The 27,576-nt window shown below is 37.4% G+C and overlaps 1 protein-coding gene across 1 annotated transcript; it reads right to left on the minus strand.

Annotated features, from left to right (window-relative positions):
- Positions 1–23,727: 23,727 nt before the first annotated feature.
- Positions 23,728–25,767, minus strand: LOC137749307 (uncharacterized). The gene is made up of 2 exons (XM_068489403.2): positions 24,235–25,767; positions 23,728–24,136 (listed from the first exon to the last, which is right to left on the minus strand). The coding sequence occupies exon 1, from the start codon at positions 25,411–25,413 to the stop codon at positions 24,277–24,279; it is 1,137 nt and encodes a 378-aa protein (XP_068345504.2). The 5' UTR covers positions 25,414–25,767; the 3' UTR covers positions 23,728–24,136; positions 24,235–24,276.
- Positions 25,768–27,576: the final 1,809 nt, after the last annotated feature.

The raw sequence follows: 27,576 nt of genomic DNA on the forward strand, positions 1-27,576 counted from the left end.
ACCCGCGAAACCCACGGACCCGACCTCTATTCCGACGATTTCGGTCGCCTTTTTACCATTTTTCCGATGATTTGGACCGATTTACTACTCCCAGTCATTATCTGGCCTTCCCTTCTTCCATATCCACCTAAAATTTGAAGGAATTTGGGTGTAAGTTCATCAAAGGGCCAACGGTGGGGCTAAGGGTTCATGGTGGCCAGTCCTCAAATTCTGAAACAAAACCCTTAAATTACCACCACCAAAATACTCCTATGAAGCTCAGGAACAAAGCCCAAACAAGTTTAGGGGCGTCGGAGTTGCTATAGAGCCGAATTGAGGACACCAAAATTATAGGGTTTCGCCGGGTTCGTGTTAAATTAGGGCTTTTCCCAGCCAAATTCACCTTGGTCGCAGGTATGAAACTTTCTCCACTCACTGAGATCTTCATTTCTGTAAATTTTGAGAATTTTTAGAAATAGTTAGATTTTCCGACAAGTCGGGGCGCCCGATCGCCACCCACCGCAGCGCGTGCAGTGGCGCGTGGCCAGGGGGCCGTTGATGTCATTCTTACGCTAAATTAGATGCCTTGAGTTCAGTCTTGGTAATTGTATGTCTTAGGTTGATGGTTGGAACCTAAATTCTCTACGTCACGTTATTTGGTAAAAGTGTGAATTGACGATCCGACCATTGGATTGTCACCAAACTTTAATACATTATAGTACGTAATATTTTTGGACCATAGGAACTTACAAATCGGGAATCCGACGTACAGATCTTCCAGAATTGGAATTGTTAGTTCATAAAATAAAGTGTTGACTGCCACTTGGTTTTGGCAATTGGCAGACATTCGACCGTTGGATCATATTGAAATACTAGGACGTGGTTCTAGGAACATAATATGAATCTTTGGAAATAACAGATTAGAAATCCGTGATGCAGATCTTCCGGAGTGAATTACGTAGGGATGTTTTTTTTTTTTTTTTGTAAATTATGTATTCTATCGGTAAGAACTCTGAGACGTGAATTGATAATTGTTCTAGGCAACATTGGTTCGTGATGTCTCGATATACGTGCTAGGGAGTCGTAGCGCGGACCTGAGGTGAGTGAGTCATTTCCTTTCTATCATATATATACATATGATTGATAATTCCACAAACGTGTTTAAATTGATTTATGCATGTTACCTACAAATAATTGATGTGAACTACAATTAGCTTGATCCCTGTTTAAGGTACGTAGACAATCTAATGAGACGTTAGATGTAGCCATACAATAAATGAGATTAAATAATCAAGACAAAAGCCTTGTTTGGGAATTGAGCAATGTGAAGGAAGTTGGTGAAAATGCGAGATTTAATCTTATGATTTTGGTGGTTAAATATTGGTCATAAATCAACATGTGAGGAATTGAGAGATTGAAGTAAAGAATCGTAAATAATGATGGTTAATTAAACTAATATTTAGTTGGACTTGTTCTCGATAATTATTCCCGAAATAAATAGTTCGGGAGTAGGGTGCTACAGATTATGCATATTTCGCCATGTTATATATATATATATATATATGTATGTATGTATGTATGTATGTATGTATGTATATACTGGTAAATGCTATGACATGGTTGATTATTAGATTGCATCATGACATATCCATATGTATACTACCTGTAAGGAATTACTGTGAATGCTTTGAAGTGCGAAAAGGAACGCAGGACACACAGGTAAGTTCAGGTAAGTTTATGGTGTTACTTGAAATGATCGAGTTATGGCATGACTGTATTTATACTTTAGGCAACTCCGACCTTGTCGTACAGGTTGCAATAATAGGCAACCTCGATACTGTCGTACAGGTTGCCCATGATTCGTACATGTTATAATAGATGCAGTTAGAGCTCATAAACCTGCACCCCGGTGTTAGTGCTCCTGCCCGTGGCCAGGGCACAATCTTTCACGTGATGTTCACCTCCCGCACCTTACGCTCACCTTGGATCCAAGGTAGGTGCACAGTCATGTCGTACATACCACTACAGGTGGTTCCGACTTGTAGGTGACCTGCGATTATTCTCATAGTCTTCACGTGATTGTAGCACTTGAGCGTACTTATTTACACCTAGTTCTGTCGTAAAGACCACTAGATATGGTTCTTACTCGTGTGCAGGGATATGTGATAAGCTATGAGTTCAGCCGTACAAGCCACAAGAGGTGGATCCGATTGACATATTACTTAGATATTAATTGATGAGATATGGATGAGTCGTACAGGTCACTATAGGTGACTCTGACTTATGAGCTAGCATTGATTGATGAGATATGGATGAGTCATACAGGTCACTATAGGTGACTCCGACTTATGAGCTAGCATTGATTGATGAGATATAGATGAGTCGTACATGTCACTATAGGTAACTCCGACTTATGTGCTAGTATTGATTGATGAGATATGGATGAGTCGTACAAGTTATTATAGGTGACTCCGACTTATGTGCTAGCATTGATTGATGAGATATGGACAAGTTGTACATGTCACTATAGGTGACTCCGACTTATGTGCTAGCATTGATTGATGAGATATGGGTGCAGTTGTACATGTCACATTAGGTGACTCCGACTTGCGTGCTAATATAGATTATTGAGCACATGATTATTTATATTACTGATGAGATGTTGTATTATGGTTATTTATGGAATTACTGTTGATATATTTTTTATTTCTCATTGATACGTGATATGAGTTTCTGGAAACTATACAGGTATTGCATCGAGGGGTTATAACGTTTTAGAAGGCTTCTATTAAAAATTTGATTTCCAGGGCCACTCACCTTTGTTTTGTTTTCACCCTCTAGGTTTTATTAGCTGAGCTTTCTTATTGACGAAGGGTCGTGGCAAATCTTAGTATTGGAGATTTCATTCAAGGGTATGATTCTCCATCCACTCTACTGTACTTACTTGTGCTCTAACGTCACGTGTGAAGTGGGTTCATTCCCGCTCACCAGCGCACTTTGGTAACTAGGCACTCTTAGGTTCAAATTTATTCATATTTTTCCACATCATCACACTTTATGGCTTCGTCACGTTCCAGGTGTCGGCCAATACAGCTCGATTCAAAGTCCTTGTGGACATTTCGGGTCGGGGTGTGTCAGTTTGGTATCAGAGCATAAGTTGGGCAGTATTGCGTTCATCACACGTGTGATAGGAGCATATTTAGGCGACTTACTTAGCTTGTTTTCGTGCATCTATGTTGTTAATTCATAGTTGTTTTAGTAGTTTAAGCCATTTTCGTGTGTTTTTAGGTTCATATGGCTAAGGAAGCAAAAAGATGCATTTTGGAGCATTTTGGAGCAAAATTGGGCTTGGAATGGATATCATATGCTTGGAGCCAAAGTGTTGGACGAATTTGAAAGCCTTGTATGCACTTTGGACATAAAACAAAGGGCCTAACCCAATCAAACAATCCTTTGAGCCATGCAAAACCTCTAGCCCAATCAACAACCCTTAGCCATATGCATTTCCACCTTCCTACTTCATCATTTCATCATTGCATCACCATTCACACACACATGCACTTACTCTTTCATCATTGCACCACCATTCACACACACATGCACTTACTCTTTCATCATTGCACCACCAATTCAACACATGCACTTACTCTTTCATCATTGCATCACAAATTCAACACATGCATTCACACACCAACAACCTAGCTCTTTTTCCATCATTATTTCATCCACATGCACTCTCAATCATAACAACCACATTCACTCTTAAACAATCACCCACATATTCTCCCATTCCCCCTATAAAAACCCATGCATTCATACACAAAAATCACATCTCATTTTCATACACAACACATCACAAACACATCCAATCTTCCCTCATTGCCGTGAGCTACCATTCCCTTATAATCCAAACACCACTCCTCATCCATTTCCATAATTCCCCAATCCATTCAACACACCAACAACATCCCTTAGACCTTGTGCTACGACGAAGAGGAAGATAAGAGGGCCTAAACATTCATACAATTCAAGTTTGAGTTGTTGGAATGTTTAGGTGTTTCTTTGATTCTCTTTGTTTTGTACCATGAGGAACTTCCTCTCGGCTTCATTCCATTAGATACACTCTCCCATTTCTTAAAGGATTTCGACATCAGTTTTGCTTCAAGGGTTCTTTCTTCTTAATCCTATGTTCACTCATGTTATATATTTTTATGTCAAACCTTTTGTAAACATGAAGTGTAACTAATCTCTCTCTAGGGATTCGATGTAGCCTTGCAAGATTGCCATGTAGTTAATTCGGAATTCTCATTTAATCTATCTATTTCTTGTTTCATTCTCCGATTTAATTGTGACTTAGTGTGTTGATTTTAATGCTTGATCATCATTTGAATTAACCACAGGTTGTTTAGCCAAGATTAAAGCACACATCATGCATAATCTTGGTAGATATGTGAATGAATGAAGGGAATGTTTTGCAAACATCCTGCCGAGTGTTCCCTTTGGTTTTGTGAAAGTTTCTTGTGCACTACATAGTCTTGATTAGGAACCAAAGTTGCATATCACAATTAGGCTCATGATTAGAGACATTTGATCAAATCCACACATCATATGGCTGATCATATCTAAGTGAAACAAACCCAAGAAATAAGTAGAGGGATGAGTATAATCTGACTTAACAAGCATGGACTGGGCTTAGCAATGGTGAAATCGAATCTCTAGCTTCATCTCCATTTGTGCTATCTCTTTTTATTAGCTGTTGATTCATTCATTTTGTGTTTACTTCATTTACTTATTCTTTAATTTACAATCTGTCATTTAGTTTAATCAAAACCTAAATCCCCCTTTACCTTATTGTTCAATTTAGTTAGAAATCAATTTAGTTTATGCTTTAAAGCATTTTGAGTCTTTGGCTTGTCTTAGTGTTTTAAAGTTTAGTTTTGCATTCTTTGAGTCTAGTATAGTGTTTTAGATTGTGTTTTTAGCGTTTTTGAGTCAAATTCAAGTGATTAACAATCCCTCCTAATCCCCGGTCCAGAACGATCCCTACTTACATACTTACTACAATTGTCAAAAAGAGGGTTTAATTTGTGTGCGTATAATTCTCGCATCAACGTGTGATATGAGCATTTTTTATTCTTGAACCTAGTTTCCGAATCTTGCACCTCGTCGAATACGAAAAATGTGTTAATTTTTCCTAAGTTTTGGGCAGTTTTGTCGACTTGTTGACGTTTTAGAAGATCATTTTGGCGAATGCCTCTAAATTATAAGGGAAGAATTTCCCTGCCAAGGAAGGATGTAAATTTGGGATAAGTTGATGGCCTTGAAGTAGGACTACTATATTGATAGTTGTGTATTCCAGAGGGAGAAATTCCTATCAATTCCACTACTATCTAGTCATTTCTTCTAATCTTTTCGCGTTAGGAAACCATTGATAGTCTTGTAGATGACTATCTTACATATTCTATTAACGAGATTAAATTCTTCAATTATTAACAGTTAGCTTCACATAAAATTCCTCAAATATTACCTTTGTGTAAATTGGTACTTCTCTTAGGAGATGTGATTTTCAATGATATTTTTTCTTTTCTCCAAAGGTAGTAGCGGAAGAAAGTTGGAATTCTCACAAGGTATTGTGAATTTCAAGACATGTTTGGTCTTGTCAATTTTATCGACAAATTGTTAGCAATTTCTCAGCTGTGGTATTTTTCTTCACATACCAACCGAGGAAGGTCAATTTAGTTGAGATGTTGAATATGAATAAAGTTTCTAACAAAGAACTGTTGTCTCACCATACCTTTTCTTTACATCTTTCAATGACATTGATCATTTAGAAATCCATGATGACATGTTCTTTAGATATTCTAATTGTGGGGGAGGTAACATGACGATGAATCGCTTAGACTTTCCAACAATTAAAATCGTTCAAAATGAACCATCTTATTCATGACTATAGTAAAGTGTTATCATCTTTATTTGAAAAACCAAATGATACTTCCTGGTGGAGAAACGTGTTAGATACCTTTATCAATTTTGGACTTTTCAAATATATTCTCATTTGAAATAGATTAAATTCCGACAGCGGTAGTGGAAGAACTAAATCAACTTTTATGATTATCACGATTGTGCAAATATATTACTATTTATTGCAGCAAAAGATTTATGTATACTTGAACACTTTCGGCCTGTCCTATTCTGCCTCAGTTGGAATTCATAGGTATTGTTTTGACGTTACTTGCGAAATATCAAGAAAGGGTTTGAATGGTCATAATCACTTCTTGTATATGAAGGGAGTTGAGAAATATCATCATACACCTTTGAAACGAGGTATCTTGTACATGTGGTGATAATGATGATGATGTTTCGATGTTTATAGATCGACTTGGCAAGTCAACCCATTTTTTTCATTGGTCCAAAGGGACTACATTTTTTACCACTTGGTATTATTTTTGAATTAGGCAAATTGTCTAGAGGATTGCTAGGACATTGACATTTAGTCGTGAACATTAAATTCTCAATCACCCAACAAATACTCTACTAAACGAATCTTAACCGTTGGTGATTGAATGTTCCAGAAGCTACTGTTGTAGCGAGATGTTATATATTAATTTCAATTACCTTGTATTTAAAATTTGATGGGTCATTTGACCCTCAAATTCTCGAGTATTATGTTAGCCTTCTTGACATAATTTTTGCTAAATTTGAGAGAAATTCAATAGGAATCTGCTCATTATGGTGTTATGAATTGCATTGTTGAGTTACGTGGTGTGTATGTTGTAATAAATAGTCATTTTTTTAGTTGGTTGTAACTACGGTTACAATTTTTGGTTTCGAGTATGGCATTGTTAAGGCGTACTGTGAAAATTTTATCCATTGTTGAATGATCGAGATTATGATATAGAAAATTATGATATTTGTTGATGTTACCCGTAAGGGTAGTGCGTGAACACAATCAAGACTTGGATCAGATGATTTATGCGTATTTTCCCATTGGGGGGCACAATGGTAATACTGCACCTTTGGGAATCTGTTACTTACTTATCGGGACAATAGTGAGTTGTTGGTATTACAGGCTGCTGATCGTAAATATTGAAAACTTAAGTATTGAATTTGTTAAACAAGTAGACATCTAGGTCCGTCTACGTTTAGTTATGTAATTATTGTTTGGGCTTGACCCAAAGATAGCACACTCATCTTCGAGGCACGTGACGCCTATGGGTGTGTAGGTGAAGTTTTCTATTTTTGGTGTTGTTTTCAGTACAACTATTTTAACTTCACTTTATTATATACGTGCTTTGATATTACGTTGTTATACATCTATTTTTCTACCTTATGCTTTGTAAAGGACTGTATATTTTAGTACTGTACTAAAGGAAAAGGAAAGTTTAAGTTTGGAGGCATGAAAGAGGAATCACTGCACTCTGATCACGATGGAATGACATTCTCTGTTATGCAACCACTCTAGCTTGATTTCCTCCTTCCATATATGTATATGTATAATTTTTCCTATCTTCTGGAGTACATTATTTTTAGCTAATGATTTAAAATTTCAGGGACAAATTTTTTTAAGGTGGGTAGATTGTGACAACCCATCCCTAGTTCTATGATTTTATAAATTTTAAAAGAATGAATTTACGAAAATGCCCTAGAGGTAAGGACTTTGACTCCCGTTGACCATCGGTTAGAGAGATAAGGAAGGGCTAAAAAGGGGCTGCCTGATGGCAGCGAAAGAAAGGGAAGAAAGAAAGCACAGGAGGAACCAGGAAAGAGGATGTCCCACTAAGGGAAGAGAGAAAGGAGGAAAAATGAGGGAGGAGAAGAAGGAGGGGAACCGGATCTGTTCCCCTTGACCCGCGAAATCCATGGACCCGACCGGTATTCTGGCGATTTCCGTAGCCTTTCTACCATTTTTCCGACGATTTGGACCGATTTACTACTCCCAGTCATCATTTAGCCTTCCCCTCTTCCTTATCCACCTAAAATTTGAAGGAATTTGGGTGTAAATTCATCAAAGGGCCGACGGCAGGGCTAAGGGTTCGTGGTGGCCATTCCTCAAATTCTGAAACAAAACCCTTAAATTACCACCACCAAAATACTCCTCTGAAGCTCATAAACAAAGCCCAAACAAGTTTAGGGGCATCGGAGTTGTTATAGAGCCGAATTGAGGACACCCAAATTATAGGGTTTCGGTGGGTTCATGTTAAATTTGGGCTTTTCCCGGCCAAATTGGCCTTGGTCACAGGTATCAAAGTTTCTCCACTCATTGAGATCTTCATTTCTGTAAATTTTGAGAATTTTTAGAAATAGTTATATTTTCTGGCAAGTCGGGGCGGCCGATCGCCACCCACGGCGGCGCGTGGCCAGGGGACCGTTGAAGTCATTCTTAGGCTAAATTAGATACCCTGAGTTTAGTCTTGGTAATTGTATGTCTTAAGTTGATGGTTGGAACCTAAATTCTCTACGTCACGTTATTTGGTAAAAGTGTGAATCAACGATCCGACCAGTGGATTGTCACCAAACTTTAATACATTATAGTACGTAATATTTGTGGACCATAGGAACTTACGAATCAGGAATCCGACGTACAGATCTTCCCGAATTGGAATTGTTAGTTCATAAAATAAAGTGTTGACCGCCACTTGGTTTTGGCAATTGGCGGAGATCCGACCGTTGGATCATATTGAAATATTAGGATGTGGTTCTAGGAACATAATATGAATCTTTGGAAGTAATGGATCAGAAATCCATCATGCAGATATTCCGGAGTGAATTACGTAGGGATGTATTTTTTTTTTTTGTAAATTATGTATTCTATCGGTAAGAATTATGAGATGTGAATTGATAATTGTTCTAGGCGACATTGGTTCATGATTTCTCGATATGCGTGCTAAGGAGTCGTAGCATGGACATTAGGTGAGTGGGTCATTTCCTTTTTATCGTATATATGCATATGATTGATAATTCCACAAACGTGTTTAAGTTGATTTATGCATGTTACCTACAAATAATTGATGTGAACTACAATTGGCTTGATCCTTGCTTAGAGTACGTAGGCAATCTAACGAGACGTTAGATGCAGCCATACAATAAATGAGATTAAATAATCGAGACAAAAACCTTGTTTGGGAATTGAGCAATGTGAAGGAAGTTGGTGAAAATGTGAGATTTAACCTTATGATTTTGGTGGTTAAATATTGGTCATAAATCAACGTGTGAGGAATTGAGAGATTGAAGTAAAGAATCCTAAATAATGATGGTTAATTAAACTAATATTTAGTTGGACTTGTTCCCGATAATTATTCCCAAAATATATAGTTCGGGAGTGGGGTTTTACAGATTATGCATATTTCACCATGTTATATATATATATATATATATATATATATGTATATACTGGTAAATGCTATGACATGGTTGAGTATTAGATTGCATCATGACATATCCAAATGTATACTACTTGTAAGGAATTACTGTGAATGCTTTGAAGTGTGAATAGGAACGCAGGACGCATAGGTAAGTTCAGGTAAGTTTATGGTGTTACTTGAAATGATCGAGTTATGGCATAACTATATTTATACTTTAGGCAACTCCGACCTTGTCGTACAGGTTGCAATAATAGGCAACTCCGACACTGTCGTACAGGTTGCCTATGAGTCGTACATATTATAATAGATGCAAGTAGAGCTCATAAACCTACACCCCGGCATTAGTGCTCCCGCCCGTGGCCAGGGCACAGTCCTTCACATGATGTTCACCTCTCGCACCTTACGCTCACCTTGGATCCAAGGTAGGTGCATAGTCCTGTCGTACAGACCACTACAGGTGGTTCCGACTCGTAGGTGACCCGCGATTATTCGCATAGTCTTCACATGATCGTAGCACTTGAGCATACTTATTTACACCTAGTCCTGTCGTACAGACCACTAGAGGTGGTTCCGAATCATGTGCAGAGATATGTGATAAGCTATGGGTTCAGCCGTACAGGCCACAAGAGGTGAATCCGGCCGACATATTACTTGGATATTGATTAATGAGATATGGATGAGTCGTACAAGTCACTAGAGGTGACTCCGAATTATGAGCTAGCATTGATTGATGAGATATGGATGAGTCGTACATGTCACTATAGGTGACTCCTACTTATGAGCTAGCATTGATTGATGAGATATAGATGAGTCGTACAAGTCACTATAGGTGACTCCGACTTATGAGCTAACATTGATTGATGAGACATGGATAAGTCGTACAGATCACTATAGGTGACTTCGACTTATGTGCTAACATTGATTGATGAGATATGGACAAGTCGTACAGGTCACTATAGGTGACTCCAACTTATATGCTAGCATTGATTGATGAGATTTGGGTGCAGTTGTACAGGTCACATTAGGTGACTCCGACTTGCGTGCTAATATAGATTATTGAGCACATGACTATTTATATTATTGATGAGATGCTATGTCATGGTTTATTTATGGAATTACTGTTGATATATTTTTGATTTCACATTGATACGTGATATGATTTTCTAGAAACTATACATGTATTGCATCGAGGGGTTATAACGTTTTAGAAGGCTTCTATTAAAAATTTTATTTCCAGGGCCACTTACCCTTGTTTTGTTTTCACCCTCTAGGTTTTATTAGCTGAGCTTTCTTATCGACGAGGGGTCGTGGCAAATCTTGGTATTGGAGATTTCTTTCAATGGTATGAATCTCCATCCACTCTACTGTACTTACTTATGCTCTAACATCACGTGTGAAGTGAGTTTATTCCCGCTCACCAGCGCACTCTAGTAACTAGGCACTCTTAGGTTCAAATTTATTCATATTTTTCCTCATCATCACACTTTATAGCTTCATCACCTTTCAGGTGTCGGCCAGCATAGCTCGATTCGAAGTCTTTGTGGACATTTTGGGTCGAGGTGTGTCATTGCCTAATTTCATGCAACTGAAAATAAATTTGAATTTTTTAGCAACTACTTATAGTAGAAACGTGAACTAAGAGTTTTCACATTTTTATTTAAAATGAGTCCTTATTCCAATAATTAATTATTAAGAGTTGACAAAATATTTTTTAGTGCAATGTTTTAATGTGAAAAGTTATCTTTTTTTTGGGTTACACAACTTACACATAACGTACCATAAGTTTTGTACATACCAAAATAAGGATAATACAACGTACTAATAACTTGGTACATACTAAATAAAGAATTGCATAACGTACCAAAATACTAATACGTACCCAGATTAAATTTATATAACGTACCAAATGATTGGTACGTTATATTTAATATATGTGCATGTTATATTTCATAATTGCATGTTAATAGGATGTTTATGTGTTTTTAGAATTTAAAACAACAAATTATTTGAATAAGAAAAATTCATTTTGAACGAATTATGATAAGATAAGATAGGATGTTTATGGTGATTTTAGACTATTTGTGATATTATTTTCTGAACTAGTTGGTTAATTAAATACAATAAAAATTATAATTTTTAATTAAAAATTAGTAGAAGAATGTTTGATCAAAAGTTTAAAAGTTATAGATGTTTGATTAAAAAAATTCAAATATGAGGCATCTATATCAAAATGCTAGTTTAAATCCCTTCACAACTGATAATATTTGTGAGAAACACTTAAAGAAATTACAAAAACTCAGTCACCGAAAGTGCAAAAACAGTTTAGTTTTATCTCTATAAAACCAAGTTTGAAGAGTTTTGAGGTGCAAAAGAAATGAAGAACACCTAAATCCTTAAATAATTCTTAAAAGTTTATTGTAAAATATAATACTCCATTGTAACTAATTCTTCACGACTCAAAAGTTACCATAAATGCAAGATTTGGGTATTCAAATCATTTAACACCAAAACCAATCACTCATTCGTCACTATGGTAAATAAAAGAATCAAAAGAGTTGATCTGAAGGAAAGGCTGTTATATGTAAACCCTAAATAACATTATACTCCAGAAAAGAAAACTGAACATTTACTTTTGTAGTGGGAAAGGAGCACCTAAGAAATTTCATAATTAAGATCATAAAAAGTGAATGGATGAGTTTTTCTCCAATTGAGCTCTTGTATGTAATTGTCAGGGTATTTTTTCTTCTTCTGATTTTCTGGGAAAGGAGTAAATTAGTTTCTTCAGTTCAATGATTTCAATCAAATCAAACTTTCGGTGGGATTCCAATGTGAACTTTCACATGCAAACCCTAAACCCTAAAACCAGGATGGAAGACATAAAAGCTTTCCATGAAGATATAATTTAACTAGTGACCATGATGAAAAAAAGCGAACTAGTAGCTTTTCTTTTGGTCACATAACTAGTAGCTATAGTATATGTTGCCCAGATCTCTTACCCACCTAGCTACTATATGTTAGCTGTAGCTTGGGATTGCACCATCCTTCCATATTTCAAAATTTGAATATTGCTGTTAGGGTTTTTTAATTTAGTTTTATATGGTTTGTTTAAAAGAAGCAGATTCTGCTGGGTATTATATTAGATACGGGGTACTGTACTATGTACACTCGGTGAAAAGTTAGCAATTATAATATTAGATTTTGATATAAATCAGTCGCTTTTCATTTGATATATGCAGAGAAATCGATAAGGTCTTAGCTCTCTGGTACCATAACCCTCTGTCTCCAGTCCCAATAGGTAGGGTTTTTTATGTTGAACTACCAGTACTGACAGTGTGTATTTACGTACGTATTGCCATGCCCAACGAATTGAAACCACGCCTCGAGCCTTGAGGCTTCAATCCGTGACCCTTTTTAATCACTGTTTGTCAAACACACAGAAAATATGTGAACAAACATAGAAGATATATAGAGAGAGATAGAAAGAAACTAAAATGGAGAAGAAGTACTTCAGTTCATCGCCGGCCGTCACTTCCGCTATTCTATGTTACTCACTCTCTAACTCCAATGACCGTTCATGCAGGAATCATATGAAGGCTCTCTCAGTTTCAGGTATCTTGCCACATATATATATATATATATCTTCTCATTTTTTTTGTGAATTTGTTCTGTTTTTCTTTACAACCAAGATTTGAACTGAACTTGGTTCTATCTTTTTCTGTTATCTCTACCCAATTACCCGAATACAACGCTTCTTGATTTAACGAGGCGAGCTATATCATTCTTGTGTTTTTTATTTGTAAATTTGATGATTTCAAATCATGGCCTTATACGATCTGTCTGGTCTCTGTTGACAAGATTTGATTTCCAGTGCTTCCACAGAGAGATGTGGTGGGAGAGAATGTAGAAATAAAAATAAAATTTTGAAAGTGAAAAAAATTTAAAGTGGTTTTTGGCTTTGTATTTTGTGTTTTTTCTTCTAATTTCTTCTACATCTCTCACACCATACTTCCTCCATTTTTTTACCTCTCATTTCTCGCATAGACATCTAATCTAACACAAAAATAAAACCAATTACAAAATTGAAATGGTTATTGACTGAAACAGACACTCAGTTTTTTGTTTTTAATTTTCATTGAAAACTTGTTTGGTAATTGTTCTCATAAAAATTGAAAAACCAAAATCAAGCCAAATCGTGAGCTTTTAGATTTTTGAAAGCTGACAAAAGTAGTTTTAGTTTTTTAGAAAACTAAAAACAATTCCCGAACAAGTTTTCGGTTAAAATAAAAAATGAAAAAAAATTAAATAATTATCAAACAACCCCTTAAATATATACTAGTGGCGAAACTGAAAGACACTCGAACATAGACATGTTTTAACTAGAGAGTAGATTAGTTTCTCTTTCAAAAGTAGCAACCATGGTCGACAATAATTTTAAATACATATCTAATAAATGAGTAATTCTACGGAAACCACATATTTGTACTTCATTGGTGTGGCAAGTGATGCATACAACAAACATCCAATGAGATAAACTCATTAATTGACATGTACACATCTTTGCCACATAAAATAGTAAACAAATGTGATACAAAAAAATCGCCTCTGTTGTAGGCCTATTTGATTGAATGATCTAAAGTTTAGAGAGACAAGGGTTCGACAATATTGAGAGAGAAGAGAGATTGATTTAATTGTGAGGTATGTTTGATTCACCCCATTGTGCCTTTATTTATAGTAACAAGATAGGTAAAAACCTTTCCCTTTAGGATTATAACATTGAATAGGTAATCTACTCCTTATAGGAATATAAGATACATTCCCAGATTCCCCTAGGATTTACACAATCACATTCATATTCTAAATATGACTGCAACACTCCTTCTTGAGTGTGTAAATACTCAATAAACCATCACATCATATCTTCAGCAGATAAGGTATAATAGTTGATGAAGTCATCGGCACAATAGGTGATCGCGAGTCTCAAATTTAAGTGAAGTATGCATTTGTAGTAAAACTCACAAAACCTCGCTATGGTAAAACCCAAGCCATTGGGAAAACCCATAAACTAAGGAGAAAAGTGAGAAGTATGCATAATGTCTAAAAACGAACGTCAAACTGGACGAAGATAGTAAACTTAATGGAGTATGATCATCCCAGGATGGGTGCCTCATTAAAACCTCGTTAGGTAGCAAAAACCCAGTGGGAAAAATGCTCCTAATCGTAGGAAAAAGAGTACATTAAGATCATGTGAGTATGTTTCTAGATACTCCCTCTGAGTTAGACATAACTTCTAAATAAGAGAACTATAAACGATTCAACTAAGACAATTTACGCATACCGATTCCTTGGACGAGCTTTTGAAATGTAGACTTAGGCAATGACTTAGTGAAGAGATCGGCCAGGTTGTCCTGGGAACGGATTTGCTTGACTTCAATGTTCTGATGCTGCTGCTAGTGCGAGTAAAAGAACTTCGGCGCTATATGCTTAGTGTTGTCTCCCTTGATGTATCCCTTCTTCAACTGCTCGATACATGCTGCATTGTCTTCAAAGATCGTCGTAGGAAGGTCAACAACTGATGTAAAACCACTAGTACTTCGAATATGTTCCATAACTTCTCTCAGCCAAAAGCACTTACGCGATGCTTCATGCAGGGTAAGAATCTCAGCATGGGTAGACGAAGTCGCAACTAGCGTTTCTTGGTAGACCTCCAAGATATAGCAGTGTCTTCAACGGTAAAGACATAGGCCGTTTGAGAATGTGCTCTATGTGGGTCAAACAGATATCCAGCATTTGCGTAACCAACAAGGCGAGAATCAATCCAAGGGCCATCGGGGGTGGCAACACTAAGAGATTCGCAGGTATAAAACAAGCCTAAATCCGTAGTACCTTTGAGGTAGCGGAAAATGCCTTTAACACCATTCCAGTGCCTGCATGTGGGCGCATTGTTGTACCTTGCCAAAAGATTCACAGAAAATGAGATGTTGGGTCTAGTGCACTAAGCCAATTACAATAAAGCCCCAATTGCACTTAGGTAAGGAACTTCAGGTTCCAAAATCTCTTCCTCATCCTTCTTTAGGCGGAAGGGATCTCGTTTAGCATCTAGAGTCCGAACGACCATGGGTGTACTCGAAGGCTTCGCTTTATCCTCATTAAAATGATGCAACACATTTTGGGTGTAGTTCGATTAATGTACTAGGATTTCATCCGAACAATGCTCGATCTCCAGGCCGAGACAATATTGAGTTTTCCCAAGATTCTTTATCTCAAATTTCGATTTCAAGTGTGCATCAATTTCCTCAAGTTCTGCGGGAGTCCCAATAAGATTCATGTCATCGACATAAACTGGAACGATTGCAAATCCGGAATGTGACTTCTTTATGAACACGCATGGGCATAATTCATTGTTCACTTAACCCTGACTTGTCAAATATTCACTTAGACGGTTATACCACATCCGCTGGATTGTTTTAATCCATAGAATGACCTTCTCAACCTAATTCAAAGAGTGTTCCGTTGTTTAGAACTATTTAAACCAGTCAATGGAAGTCATTCTGGAACTTTCATGTAGATTTCCGTATCTAGATCCTCATAGAGATACGCGATTACCACGTCCATAAGCTGCATATTCAGTTTTTCGAAAACTACCAAACTAATTAGGTAGCGAAATGTTATAATGTCCATTACGGAGGACTACGTCTCCTCGTAATCAATCCATGGGTGCTGAGAGAAGCCTTGCGCTACGAGGCGTGCTTTGTATCGCAGTATTTCATTCTTTTCATTACGCTTCCTCACGAAAACCCATTTGTAGCCAATAGGCTTCACACGTGGTGGTGTAAGAACAATAAGTCCAAACACTTTATGTTTCACAAGTGAATCGAGTTCGACTCGGATTGCTTGTTTTCAGTTTGACCAATCGGTTATACATCGACATTCATCGATGGAAAGTGGTTTAATGTCATCGCTAAGCATGATGTCAGTAGCTACTGAGTACGAGAATGCATCGTCGACGATCATCTCATTCCTATTCCAAACCTCATCCAATATTGTGTAGTGGACCGAAATCTCACAATTCTCAAGAAGCCGACATGTTTCATCTGAAGCATCACCGTAATCTAGAATAACCTCATGTGTTGGAATGAATGAGTGAGTGATGGTCGGATTCAAACTAGGGTCACTAGTTAGTGCCATTTTCCTCTTCTGGGGTTGTGAATCCTTTGAACCAAGGGGTCTGCCACGCTTCAAGGTCGGAGCAGATAATTGGCTAGCCGCCAATGTACCTTGCTGCATGGAAGGTGCAGCCTCCCCACCTTCGAGGACGGTCCAGCCTTCCCAAGCGGGTTGTTAATATACGCAGGGTACATCTATCCTTCCAAGTGTGTTTGCAGCGGGTATATGTGATCTTGTCACCTTAGCTAGATCATTAAAAGCATCTGGTATGCTTTAAGCAATGCTCTGAAGATCTGTAATTCGACGCACATCAGTTTCAAACTGGGCAGTGCGGGGATCTGAATGAGACATAATGGGAGCATACTATGACAATTTGCGACGTTCTACGGGAACGTTAGCATGCTTATCTCCTCCTAACGACGGGAAGAATGTCTCATCAAAGTGACAATTTGTAAAACATGCGGTAAAAATATCTTCTGTCAAGGGTTCTAAGCAGCGAACAATTGATGGCAAATCATAACCGACATAGATTCCTATTTTTCTCGAGGACCCACTATGGTACGTAGCGACGGCGCTATTGGCATATAAATAAAACACCCAAACACCCGTAAATGCGAGACGTCAGGCTCATATTCAATGACCAACTATAATAGTGCATGTGGTTGAGTAGCGGTGAGCCTCAGGCGGACCAACATAGCTGCATGCAATATTGCATAATCCCAGGCAGATACCGGCAGTTTGGTTCGCATAACCAAAGTCAAAGCTATCATTTGAATAAGCTTTATGAAAACTTCTACCAGGCCATTTTGGGTGTGAACATGGGGCACAGGATGTTCCACACCAATCCCTACTGACATGCAATAATCGTCAAAAGTGTGTGACGTAAATTCTCCAGCGTTATCCAGTTGAATTGTCTTAATTGGATAATCAGGGTGGTAAGCCCTTAGCTTAATGATTTGAGGTAGGAGTTTAGCAAACGCGGCGTTACGTGTGGATAACAAGCAAACATGTGACCATCATGTTGATGCATCAACCAACACCATAAAATATTTAAATGGTCCGCAGGTTGGTTGGATTAGTCCACAAATGCCCCCTTGAATCCTCTGAAGAAATTTAGGGGGGTCGTGAATAATCTTTGTATGGGAGGGTTGAGTATTCAACTTCCCTAAAGAACACGTTTTGCATGGCGGAACTCCCACATAGGGATGTAACTTATGCCCGTGAGAAGATTTGAGGATACGTCGCATCATGTCATGTCCAGATGTCCCAAACGGTCATGTTAAAGTAACAAAGTGTCCTGGAGCTCAGGCATAGGGCCGGCCACACTGTGGGCTTCTATGCCGCGAATGGTTGCAATGTACAACCCACTCGGTAGTCGTTCCAACTTCTTGTGAATATGCTTCTGGGCATATTCATATGAAGTGATACAAAGAAATGCAGAACCATGATCTTCAATGGTTTCAAGATGACATTTATGATCTCGAATATCTCTAAAACTCAGCAACGTTCTTCCGAAATGTGGAGAATAGAGTGCCTCCTTAATGGTCAAGATTGTACCATTAGACAACATGATACGTGTCTTTCCGTATCCTTCAATCAGGTTGGATAAGCCTGAGAGAGTTGTCAACGGAGCTTTCTTGGGTATTAAGTTAGTAAAATAATGTCGTTCACGCAAGATGGTGTGTGTGGTTGCACTATCTGCCAGACAACTAACTTCCCCACTAGACATACCTAGAAATAAATTGATTGAATTGGTCACATGCATGGATATAAGTCCATTCATTTAATTAAGCAATTCAAGAAAATAATATCCATTCAAATAAAAATCCATAATTCAAAACAAACCAAAACCAAACAAATTATTCCAAATACATAGAAAAATTGTTTAAAATTAAGCCATAAACCTAGTAAAATAAGGGGGGGTAGGGCCAGCCATAGGGGTAAACACCCTAAAAAAAACATGTCTAATTTATTCATCCACAAGTGCTGACGCTTCCTAAAAATCCGATATCTCCATTGATGTAGTTGCATCTTCCGGATGATCCAAATGTGCAAAGTTAGACTCACGACAGGAATGATACTTGGCAATAGCCTCAGAGAAAGCTCGGCATACGCGTGACCAATGATCCCTTGATCCACAGTGATAACACATGTCCAATTCAGGAGAAGCAGCCTGAACGGGACCTTCACCCTTGTTCTTGAAGTTTGGGACCTTAGGGGCGAGTGGTAGACGCTGCTGGGTCATAATTTTTCCCTTAGGTGCAGCATTCTGTTGATCTTGGGCCCGTGGTTGGGCTTGCCGCCCATTGCCACCACCACGATGGTTCTTTCGTCGTTTATAGCTGCTAGAATAGGTCGCATGCGCTTCAGGCGCTACGTTCGAGCCAGTGGGTCGAGCTTAATGATTCTTCATCAGAAACTGGTTTTGCTTTTCAGTAAGAAGTAAAACAGAGATCAAATCTGAAAACTTGGTGAATTTATGTGCTCTATATTATTGCTATAGGACAATATTGGTGGCATAGAAGGTCGAATAAGTCTTCTCCAAGAGATCTGATTCGGTTAGTTTCACTTTGCAGAATTTCAACAAAGAACGGATTCTACAAACTTTAAAGTTGTATTCATTCACAGACTTAAAGTCCTGGAAACGAAGATGCTGCCAGTCGTGTCTTGCTTCAGGAAAAAATATGTCTTTCTGGTGATCGAAACGATCGACCAGAGTAAGCCAGAGGGTGTGTAGGTCCTCCTTAGCGGGATACTCAGTCTGCAGTGTATCATAGATGTGTCTTCGAATGAAGATCATTACAGTAGCCTTCTAAGCTTCGTCAACAGGTTTGTCGGCGATAAGTACCTCGATGGTGACTCAAATGCCCCTTACAGTTAAATGGAGCTTCATGTCTTGTACCCACTTCGGATAGTTTCTTCCAGAGACTTCTAGAGCGGAGAAATCGAGCTTGTTCAAGTTCGACATGTCCCTAAAACGGAGGGAGAAAACGTGATTAGTCATATGGTAAGCCATAGACATATATGGTTGAACATACAGGTTCTATAGACATGTAGTGGTTTAATTTATGCATGAAAACTACGGGTTTCTTGTGGTACGTTTTGAATGAAAACTTCAGGTTTCAAATGCACTAAACTCGAAACTACAGGTTCAATTTAATTTTTATGAACAATTAGTTCATAATGAGAGGTTCCTGTAAGAAACACAGAATGTAATATACTAATTTGGATATAGTGGATTTGAGGTTATTTGGAAACTCAAGTGTGAGAGCTTCATTACTATGAAAGTATGTGACGGTTCAAAGTATAAAAATAAATTATTGAATTGTTAATGTCCAAAAGTGATCTTCAGGTCAATAATTTTGGATTCATTATCAGATTAATGGACTGCAGGTCACTTTTAATGAATTCAATAAATCGGGCCGTACGGGGTCAATTGAAGAAGCAAAATAATATTAAAATAATATTATTGGTCGAAAAATATAGCCCCAAAATAATTTGGGCTTAGTGTCGTGGGTAATATGGCACGGGTTTGGGTGCCTTAAGCATAGGGTAAGGCCCAAAAGACCTCGAGTGATGGCTATAGGCCACGGGTGAGGAAGGGAAACCTCAGCCGCAACTAGGTTTCGAAGTTGGACCAAGGGAGAGGGCAAGGGAGCAAGCTCAAAAGCTTGCGGGTTTAGCGCGGGAAGCCCAACCGCGAGGGCTGGCTGCATGGGACACGTGCTGTGGGAAAATCCCAGCTAACTGGGTTGGATTGGATGCAGGCTGGGGCAGGCAATAAGCCCAGCAACCATAAAGGTTGCGGCATGCAGGAGTAGACCCAGCCAATCTAGGATGGCAGCGTTTTGGGCGTGGGGCTTCAGGCCCTGCCGAATTGAAATCCAGGTCGTGGCTTGGTGCTGTGTCCATAGTGATGGTGCGATGGTATGCCGCACCATATCCCATTCCCATATAGTTTTCAAAATCCCTTAGGGTTTAGGAAAACCTAAATATGCTTCTAATTTATTTTATATATTTTGACTCATAAATTCTACATAACAATTGAATTGTGCGATGCATGAAACAAATATATATATATATATATATATATATATTGACAAATATATGAACATATACAATATATATATATGTGTGTGTGTGTGTGTGTGTGTGTGTGTGTGTGTGTGTATTGAAAGGAAAAATATAAACATAGAGGGGTTTATGCATCATGGGGAATGTTTTCATGCTTCGTGGATGTTTCAAATATCTTCCTTTATTTTAAGCGTATCTGATTAGCAAAAAACGAATAAGCCTTTGAATGTGGTGGATGATAGCCTCCTCCTACGATGAGTCAATTTCTCAGCTTCTGGCAAAAGCGTGCTGATAACATATTGTAGGCCTATTTGATTGAATGATCTAGGGTTTAGAAAGAGAGAGGGGTTCGACAATATTGAGAGAGAAGAGAGATTGATTTAATTGTGAGGTGTGTTTGATTTACCCCATTGTGCCTTCATTTATAGTAGTAGGATAAGTAAAAACCTTTCCCTTTAGGATTACAACATTGAATAGGTAATCTACTCCTAATAGGAATATAAGATACATTCCCAGATTCCCTAGGATTTACACAATCACATTCCTATTCTAAATATGATTGCAACAGCCTCCATAATATTTTCCAAAATGAATAATATCTTTTCTTTTCTTTTAAACAAAGATATTAAGAGTGGAGATTTGGCTGAAGTCATACAATGAGTTAACAATAATTAGATTTTGAATTAGTCATTTATGAGTCGAACATGAAACTTTTCATTCGCTAGTGAACCAAAAGACCACTAAACTGTAAAATTTGTGACAACTACTCTTTACTTCTTAGAAGTGCTATCTAGTGACTCACTGTAGACAGTTAGATTGAAAATGAATAATGAGATGACATACTTCCTAAATATCTAGGGCTAGCTTGAGAAAGGGGAGGAGGGCCGGGGGAAGGTAGGGTTAATGGGAAGATAGATACATGCATGCTTAAACGAATTTCATGATCCTCTGTCTACACTTGTTTTCAGTTTCTCTAGGAATATAACTTCTAGCTAAGCTAGTACGTGCTAAGATTAGGTTGTGTTCCCATATCAAGATACAGATCAAAATTCAAAATATCTTGGAAAATCTCTTACTGCATGTGATATTGCTAGTGTATATATCAACATGTATGCATGTCCTTGTGTATGTGTGTGAGAAAGAAGGGAATTATAGCAATGGTCTTTCATCTTTAACTTAATTGGAGTAATGGTACTTTAACTAAAAATCTATGACCATTGGTTTCTTAACTCATCAAGACGTGTAGTTATATGGTCATTTTCGTTAACTCTGTTAAAACTTTCGTCAAAATGAGTCACATGGTCAGAATTAAAGGGAAAATATTGAAAACTAAATGAAAAAATTGTAGAATTAATGGTCCCTTAACTTTAACCCAATTGTAGCAATGGTCCATCAACTTTAACCCAATTGGAGTAATGGTCCCTTAATTTTAACCCAATTATAGCAATGATTCTTCCAACACGACTCGTTTGGACGGAGTTGACGAAAAGGATCATAACGGCACCTTTTGAGAAGTTAAGGGAACATTGGTTATAAATTTTTAGTTGAGAAACTATTGCTTCAATTGAGTTAAATTGAGGGATCATTGCTACAATTTCGACAGAGAAACACATAATTACAGCTTTAGCAATTTTCTTACGGAGCGATTAAATAGAGGGCCATGAATTTATTGAATTTGACCCATTGAAATATTATATTTACATTATAACTTGAAAACACAAATATTGTACTAATATGTGTATTTTGATGCATTTCACAAATGAAAATATAGATAAGATAACCAGCTTCAGGAAGAGAAAACCAGAAACATTGTCAATCTTCAAAATAAATGCATTATTATGAAGAACAATATCTAATTTCTCCACAAAGGATCGATTTAAATTTAAGTCGCTATAATTTTTTATTTTTTTTTTATGTGCAAACTAAAGAAGTGAAAAAAATTAGGGGTTACCTTGTGTATAGGGGTACATAATCGCTACAAGTAAAGCTATAGGTTATAAAAGCTCATTTGGAAGTTATTTTAAACTGACCGAAAATGTTTTTGGTGAAAATATTTTTAGAACCAATCCTTAGTAAAAACTCAAATGAATCCTAAAAAAGCACCAGTTATGGAAGAAGCACCAGTTATGTGCTTATTCCAAGAAGTACTTTAAATACTTTTGAAATCCAAAATATTTTCCCTAAACTGTTTTCAATCATTTAAAAAACACTTCTAAACGTGCCCTAAATAAAAATTGTGTGTTTGAACTATTACAACATCAAAGATTTTCCAGCCAAAGAAATAGAAAACTATTGCCAGAGCCACCGTTTTTGCCAAATTTGGTCATTACTAAAATTTGAACTATTACTACACATGCGATCAGTATATCTTGAATAAATAAAATCTTTTCATACCATTCGTAATGAACATAATTCGGTGAGTGCAACATTATCCTTGATCATATTGTTTACTAAGATTTGTTTGATTATTCTTCCAAAAACTGCTTAATCAAAGCATAAACATGTTCATATATCACACATCTAATGCAATAAATAGTTCATCTGGTTAGCTGTTGAATACAAATACATCCGATATCAGTTCGACAAGAAAGCCTTATATTCCTGTGAAATTCAAGATATTGATATTAGCCAAGAAAGTGCATGCAAATCTGCACAGCTAACCTAGCAGCAAGCATTAACTATTTCTATGGCGATCTAGCTTACTTTTATGAGATTGCTATTATATGTATGTATAACAACCTTAAATCCTTCTATCGCTATATTTTTTTTAACAGTAATATTAACAAAGTCGCTTAAATATTTCCAAGGAGCCTTTAGCATAACAAGAAATTAAACAAGCAACATTTCCAATCATTAAGAAATTGAAACAAAGGGGAATAGAAATTTCACATCCTTTTCTAGCATCCTCAACGTCTTTTACGTTGATCAGTATTCCCTAAACTTATCAATCAGGTGATTAATTTTATCAAACAGGGAACAACTATTTGTCATGGATAGTCTCACTACTGCAAGCATAAACCCTGTTCATCAAGTATCTTCTGGCACTGATCCTTTTCTTTGATGATATCACTAAGTTAAATCAGATACTAATTGTTAGAGCAGGAATATACACCTATGTGGTGTGTTTTGATTGTTTAATTATAGCATATTTATACCTGCTTGAATGGTACCTTATATTAAATTCAAATAGAAATGTTTACAACATAAGCTAAACTATTAAACAAAAAAAGGCATTACAACTAACAAATACCTCATCAATGTCATTTGATGTTTTCATAAGGGATGTGGTTTTAACATAAAGAAATGCATACTTGTAGGGGTCTCTATATAAAATTCTGATCAAGTACTGGTTATGTGTTGCTAAGGAAAACCATCTCCAATGGGATCATATTTTGTAACTCTTGGGGAGCTGTAGAACAGTGGAACATATAATGAGCATTCAAAGAAATACATGAACAAAAATATAGCTTACTTCTTCGATCGAAGTTAATAAATTGGAAGATAATAGATGTCTTTGCCGGTTAATTCCGCAATTAACCCTCCCAAGATTTCAGTTCCTGCAGATGGACATCTTAATCAATAAATGTGGAATTGAAAATTAAACAAATAAAGAGAAGGGCATGCCTTTATGTACTATACATGTGTACATACATACCAGTGGAAATTAAAATTTATGGTGGCAGTGGCACAATTAACGCTAGGGCATGGGGAACGCGCCATTGATGTCCCAATATTGAGATGAATTGGTAAATTGGAGGTAGCTGTTGCTGGAACTCTGATCGGTAGTATTATAATTTGAAACTACCGATGAAAATAACTTCATTTTGTTTCTTTTGATCAAAGCAGATTGATCCTCCTCCTGACAATGATGATGATGGGCTTGATTATCCAAGAGGGATCCCAGTTCTTGATTCACATGATGATCTCCAAAATTAACCTTCGATGAGGATGAGATGTTTGTTTCATGATCATTAAGCTGCTCATTGAATAGGTTCATTTGGTTCAAGATCTGCTGAGGCCTCCTACTAGTAATGCACACCTTTTTCGCTCTTGCCCTTTCCCTTGCCCTTGCTTTTGCCTTTGCCCGCGATTCCTTCGCAACATAAGCCCCGGCAGATTCAGATTCTTTCAACTTCATCATCACCATCTCTTTTTCTTTGCTGACTACATGATTATCCACCTCGTTTATGTCCGAAACAACGTCCTTGCACTCGGAAGTGGAAGACAAACTCTTGGACCGCTCAGAACTGCAGCTCAAGTTATTCTTCCGTGTTCTGAGATCCCTGATGGCCTTTCTGGACTTGTTTAGTAGCCACTCTAGGGTTTTACTTGCCGTGTCAAACCCTAGCCGGTCTTGGAGGTCAAAGAACTGACGGGAAACGTCGATGGACAGCCTTACCCTCCGGTCCCTCAAGCCCTGAGCGGTGAAGATCTTGCTGTGCTGGTCTTTCTTCGCCGGTGCTACTACTACATCTTGCCTAGAGGAATGAAGATCATAGTTACTGTACTGATGATGATGAAGATCTCCACAAGATGATGATACGGGGGCATTTATACTAGGAGGAACAGTGTTTGATGAAACTCCCAAATGGGTTAGGGTTTGATGAGCAGAGGGTGCCATTAAAGAAATATTTTGGTGTGAAAATTGACCAGAGAGGGAATCATGAATGTGGTGAAACAAAATGTCTCCAGTGCAGGTTACTAGGTTAACACAAGGAGGAGGTGGAGGAGGAGGAAGAGGAGGAGGAGGATGAGGATGGTAATTTGTAGAAGAAAAGGGAAAGTTAGGTTGGGGACTTACAGTATTGCTATTACAACTGGAAGATGAAAACATGATATCTTTTTCCTCAGGCAGTCCTTATACAATATAATACCTTTGTTAAGAGAGCCTCGTCTTCTTTTTGAACACCGGAAAGAAATTATCCTAATTTCAAACAGGTCAAATTAAGAGAGCTTCTTCATACTCATTAAACTTCTCATGACTTCCGCTTTTCAGACTCACTCTCTCAGTGCAACTGCAGATCCATCTGTGTTCTAAAAAAGAAGATCAAGGGGAGTGAACTTTACAGTGATAGATGGTATCATCTGGTATAGACACAAAAGCACTAATGAGTGGGGGATTGTTTGTGTTGGAGACAGCTGAAAGATGGGTTTTTGGCTGTCTCTGTTTTTTTTTCTTTTCTCTCGTTTTTGTTTTTTCCGGTGAAGTCTTTCGTGGGTAGTATAGTTATCCTCAGGGAAAAATCTTGAACGTACAATGGTGTGGACAAAATTATTTACTGAGTTTGAGGGTGATGTGCTACTGGACATGGGAAGCGCAAAATGTTTGTGCCATTTACTGTGGAAACACCATAACCTAACCAAAGACTGATGGGAAATTTTAACAACCCAACTTTTAGACCCGTTAAAATTTCCAGAAAAGAGAGACCATACTGAATTAATTAACTAGGGTTAGGTTAGGCAACACCTTAGCCTAGATAATAATTTCCATGCACATCTTTTCACCTTCAAAGATGATGTGTTATCAACGCACCATTTTTTACTTTTCACATATTCTTTTAATTTTTAGCGGTTGGATCTAATGATTAAAGAAGATCAAATGACAAAAATTAAGAACGGGTGTGAGAAAAGTAAAAAGAGGTGTGTGGATAGCGCACTCCATTTCAAAATTGTTATTTTTACCATCTAGTTATACCACTATTTGTATCATCTCTCTAATAGAGATGATATCCACATGCGTTTGTGGGTCTTACCTCTATTAGACAATCTTCAACCCTTGGATTAAAACCTAAAATTTTTAACCTAGAAAATTTAGGTTTTAACTCAGAAACAAGTTTTCTGCTCCAACATTTCTGGGTTAAATTTTTAGGACGGGATTATTAAAGAATGAATTTAGAATAATTTTTTTCTTAAAGTAACTTAAAAAAAATTATGTAGACTATATCCTAATTTAATTTATGAAATTTTATCCTAAAATATTTAAATTCCGACAAAATATTGAAAAATCACTAAACCGACACCATAAAACTCGTGGAACACTATGAACAGATATGAAAGACCTGAAAGATTTTTTTTTTATTACTTTGGCTGTTGGATTTAAATTTCGACTGCTAGATCTATTTATTTTACCATTGGATTTGATCTTATAGATTTTAGCCGTTAGATTCAATGAAATTATAAATATAAAACTGAAAAAAATACACATATATGGGAGGCTAGCCCACTAACTCGAGGAGAATCCTGGCCTAAATTTGCCCCAAAAATGAGTTTTAGGTTAAAACTCATATTTGCCCCAAAGGTTGGAGTAGGTTCAGATGAATTTAGAACCTTAAATTTAAGTTTTACTCTAAAAAAAAGAGTAGGTCTTAAAAAGATGGTACATGTGATGATATAATTAGATGATAAGTGTGCTACTATTCTTTCACTTTTAATATGGAACACATCTGTTCACTTATTACATGGGACAGTACTCATTTTATACACTAAGCTATGTGATAGTGTAGAGATATAACATCTGTCATTTGAAATTCTCTCCCACACCCCTTAAATAAGTAACCAAACAGCCTCAAATATTTCAACCTTAACCAAGCACTCATCTTTTCTTATTCCTTTCTTCCCATGGCCGATCTACCAATAACAATCTTCTTCCCATGGCAGATGTAAACCAAACTGATAAAATTCAAGAAGGGGGGTTCCAGACAGAAAAAAAAAAAAACACGAATGTTTCAGTTGAACTAAGCTTTCTCGATCGATCCTACCCACAATCACTCTTCCAACCGTCACACTGCAGTGAATGCCACCGACTTCTGCAGCGGTGAGGATGACTAGTTGGGGCTTCTCGCTCGGTGGTGAACAAGGACTCGACGCCGGCTTTGCAACTGAGGTCAAGATCATCGCGGGTGCGAGGTTGGTGAATCCTGGAATATGGAGCTGGCAGATAATGGCAGAACTGATGAGGCCGGTCAAGGACAGAGGCAGCTAAGGCCCACTGGGGTAG

This window comes from Pyrus communis, chromosome 17 (genome assembly GCF_041283825.1).
Source record: "Pyrus communis isolate YQ-2024b chromosome 17, ASM4128382v1, whole genome shotgun sequence".
Taxonomy (NCBI): Eukaryota; Viridiplantae; Streptophyta; class Magnoliopsida; order Rosales; family Rosaceae; genus Pyrus; species Pyrus communis.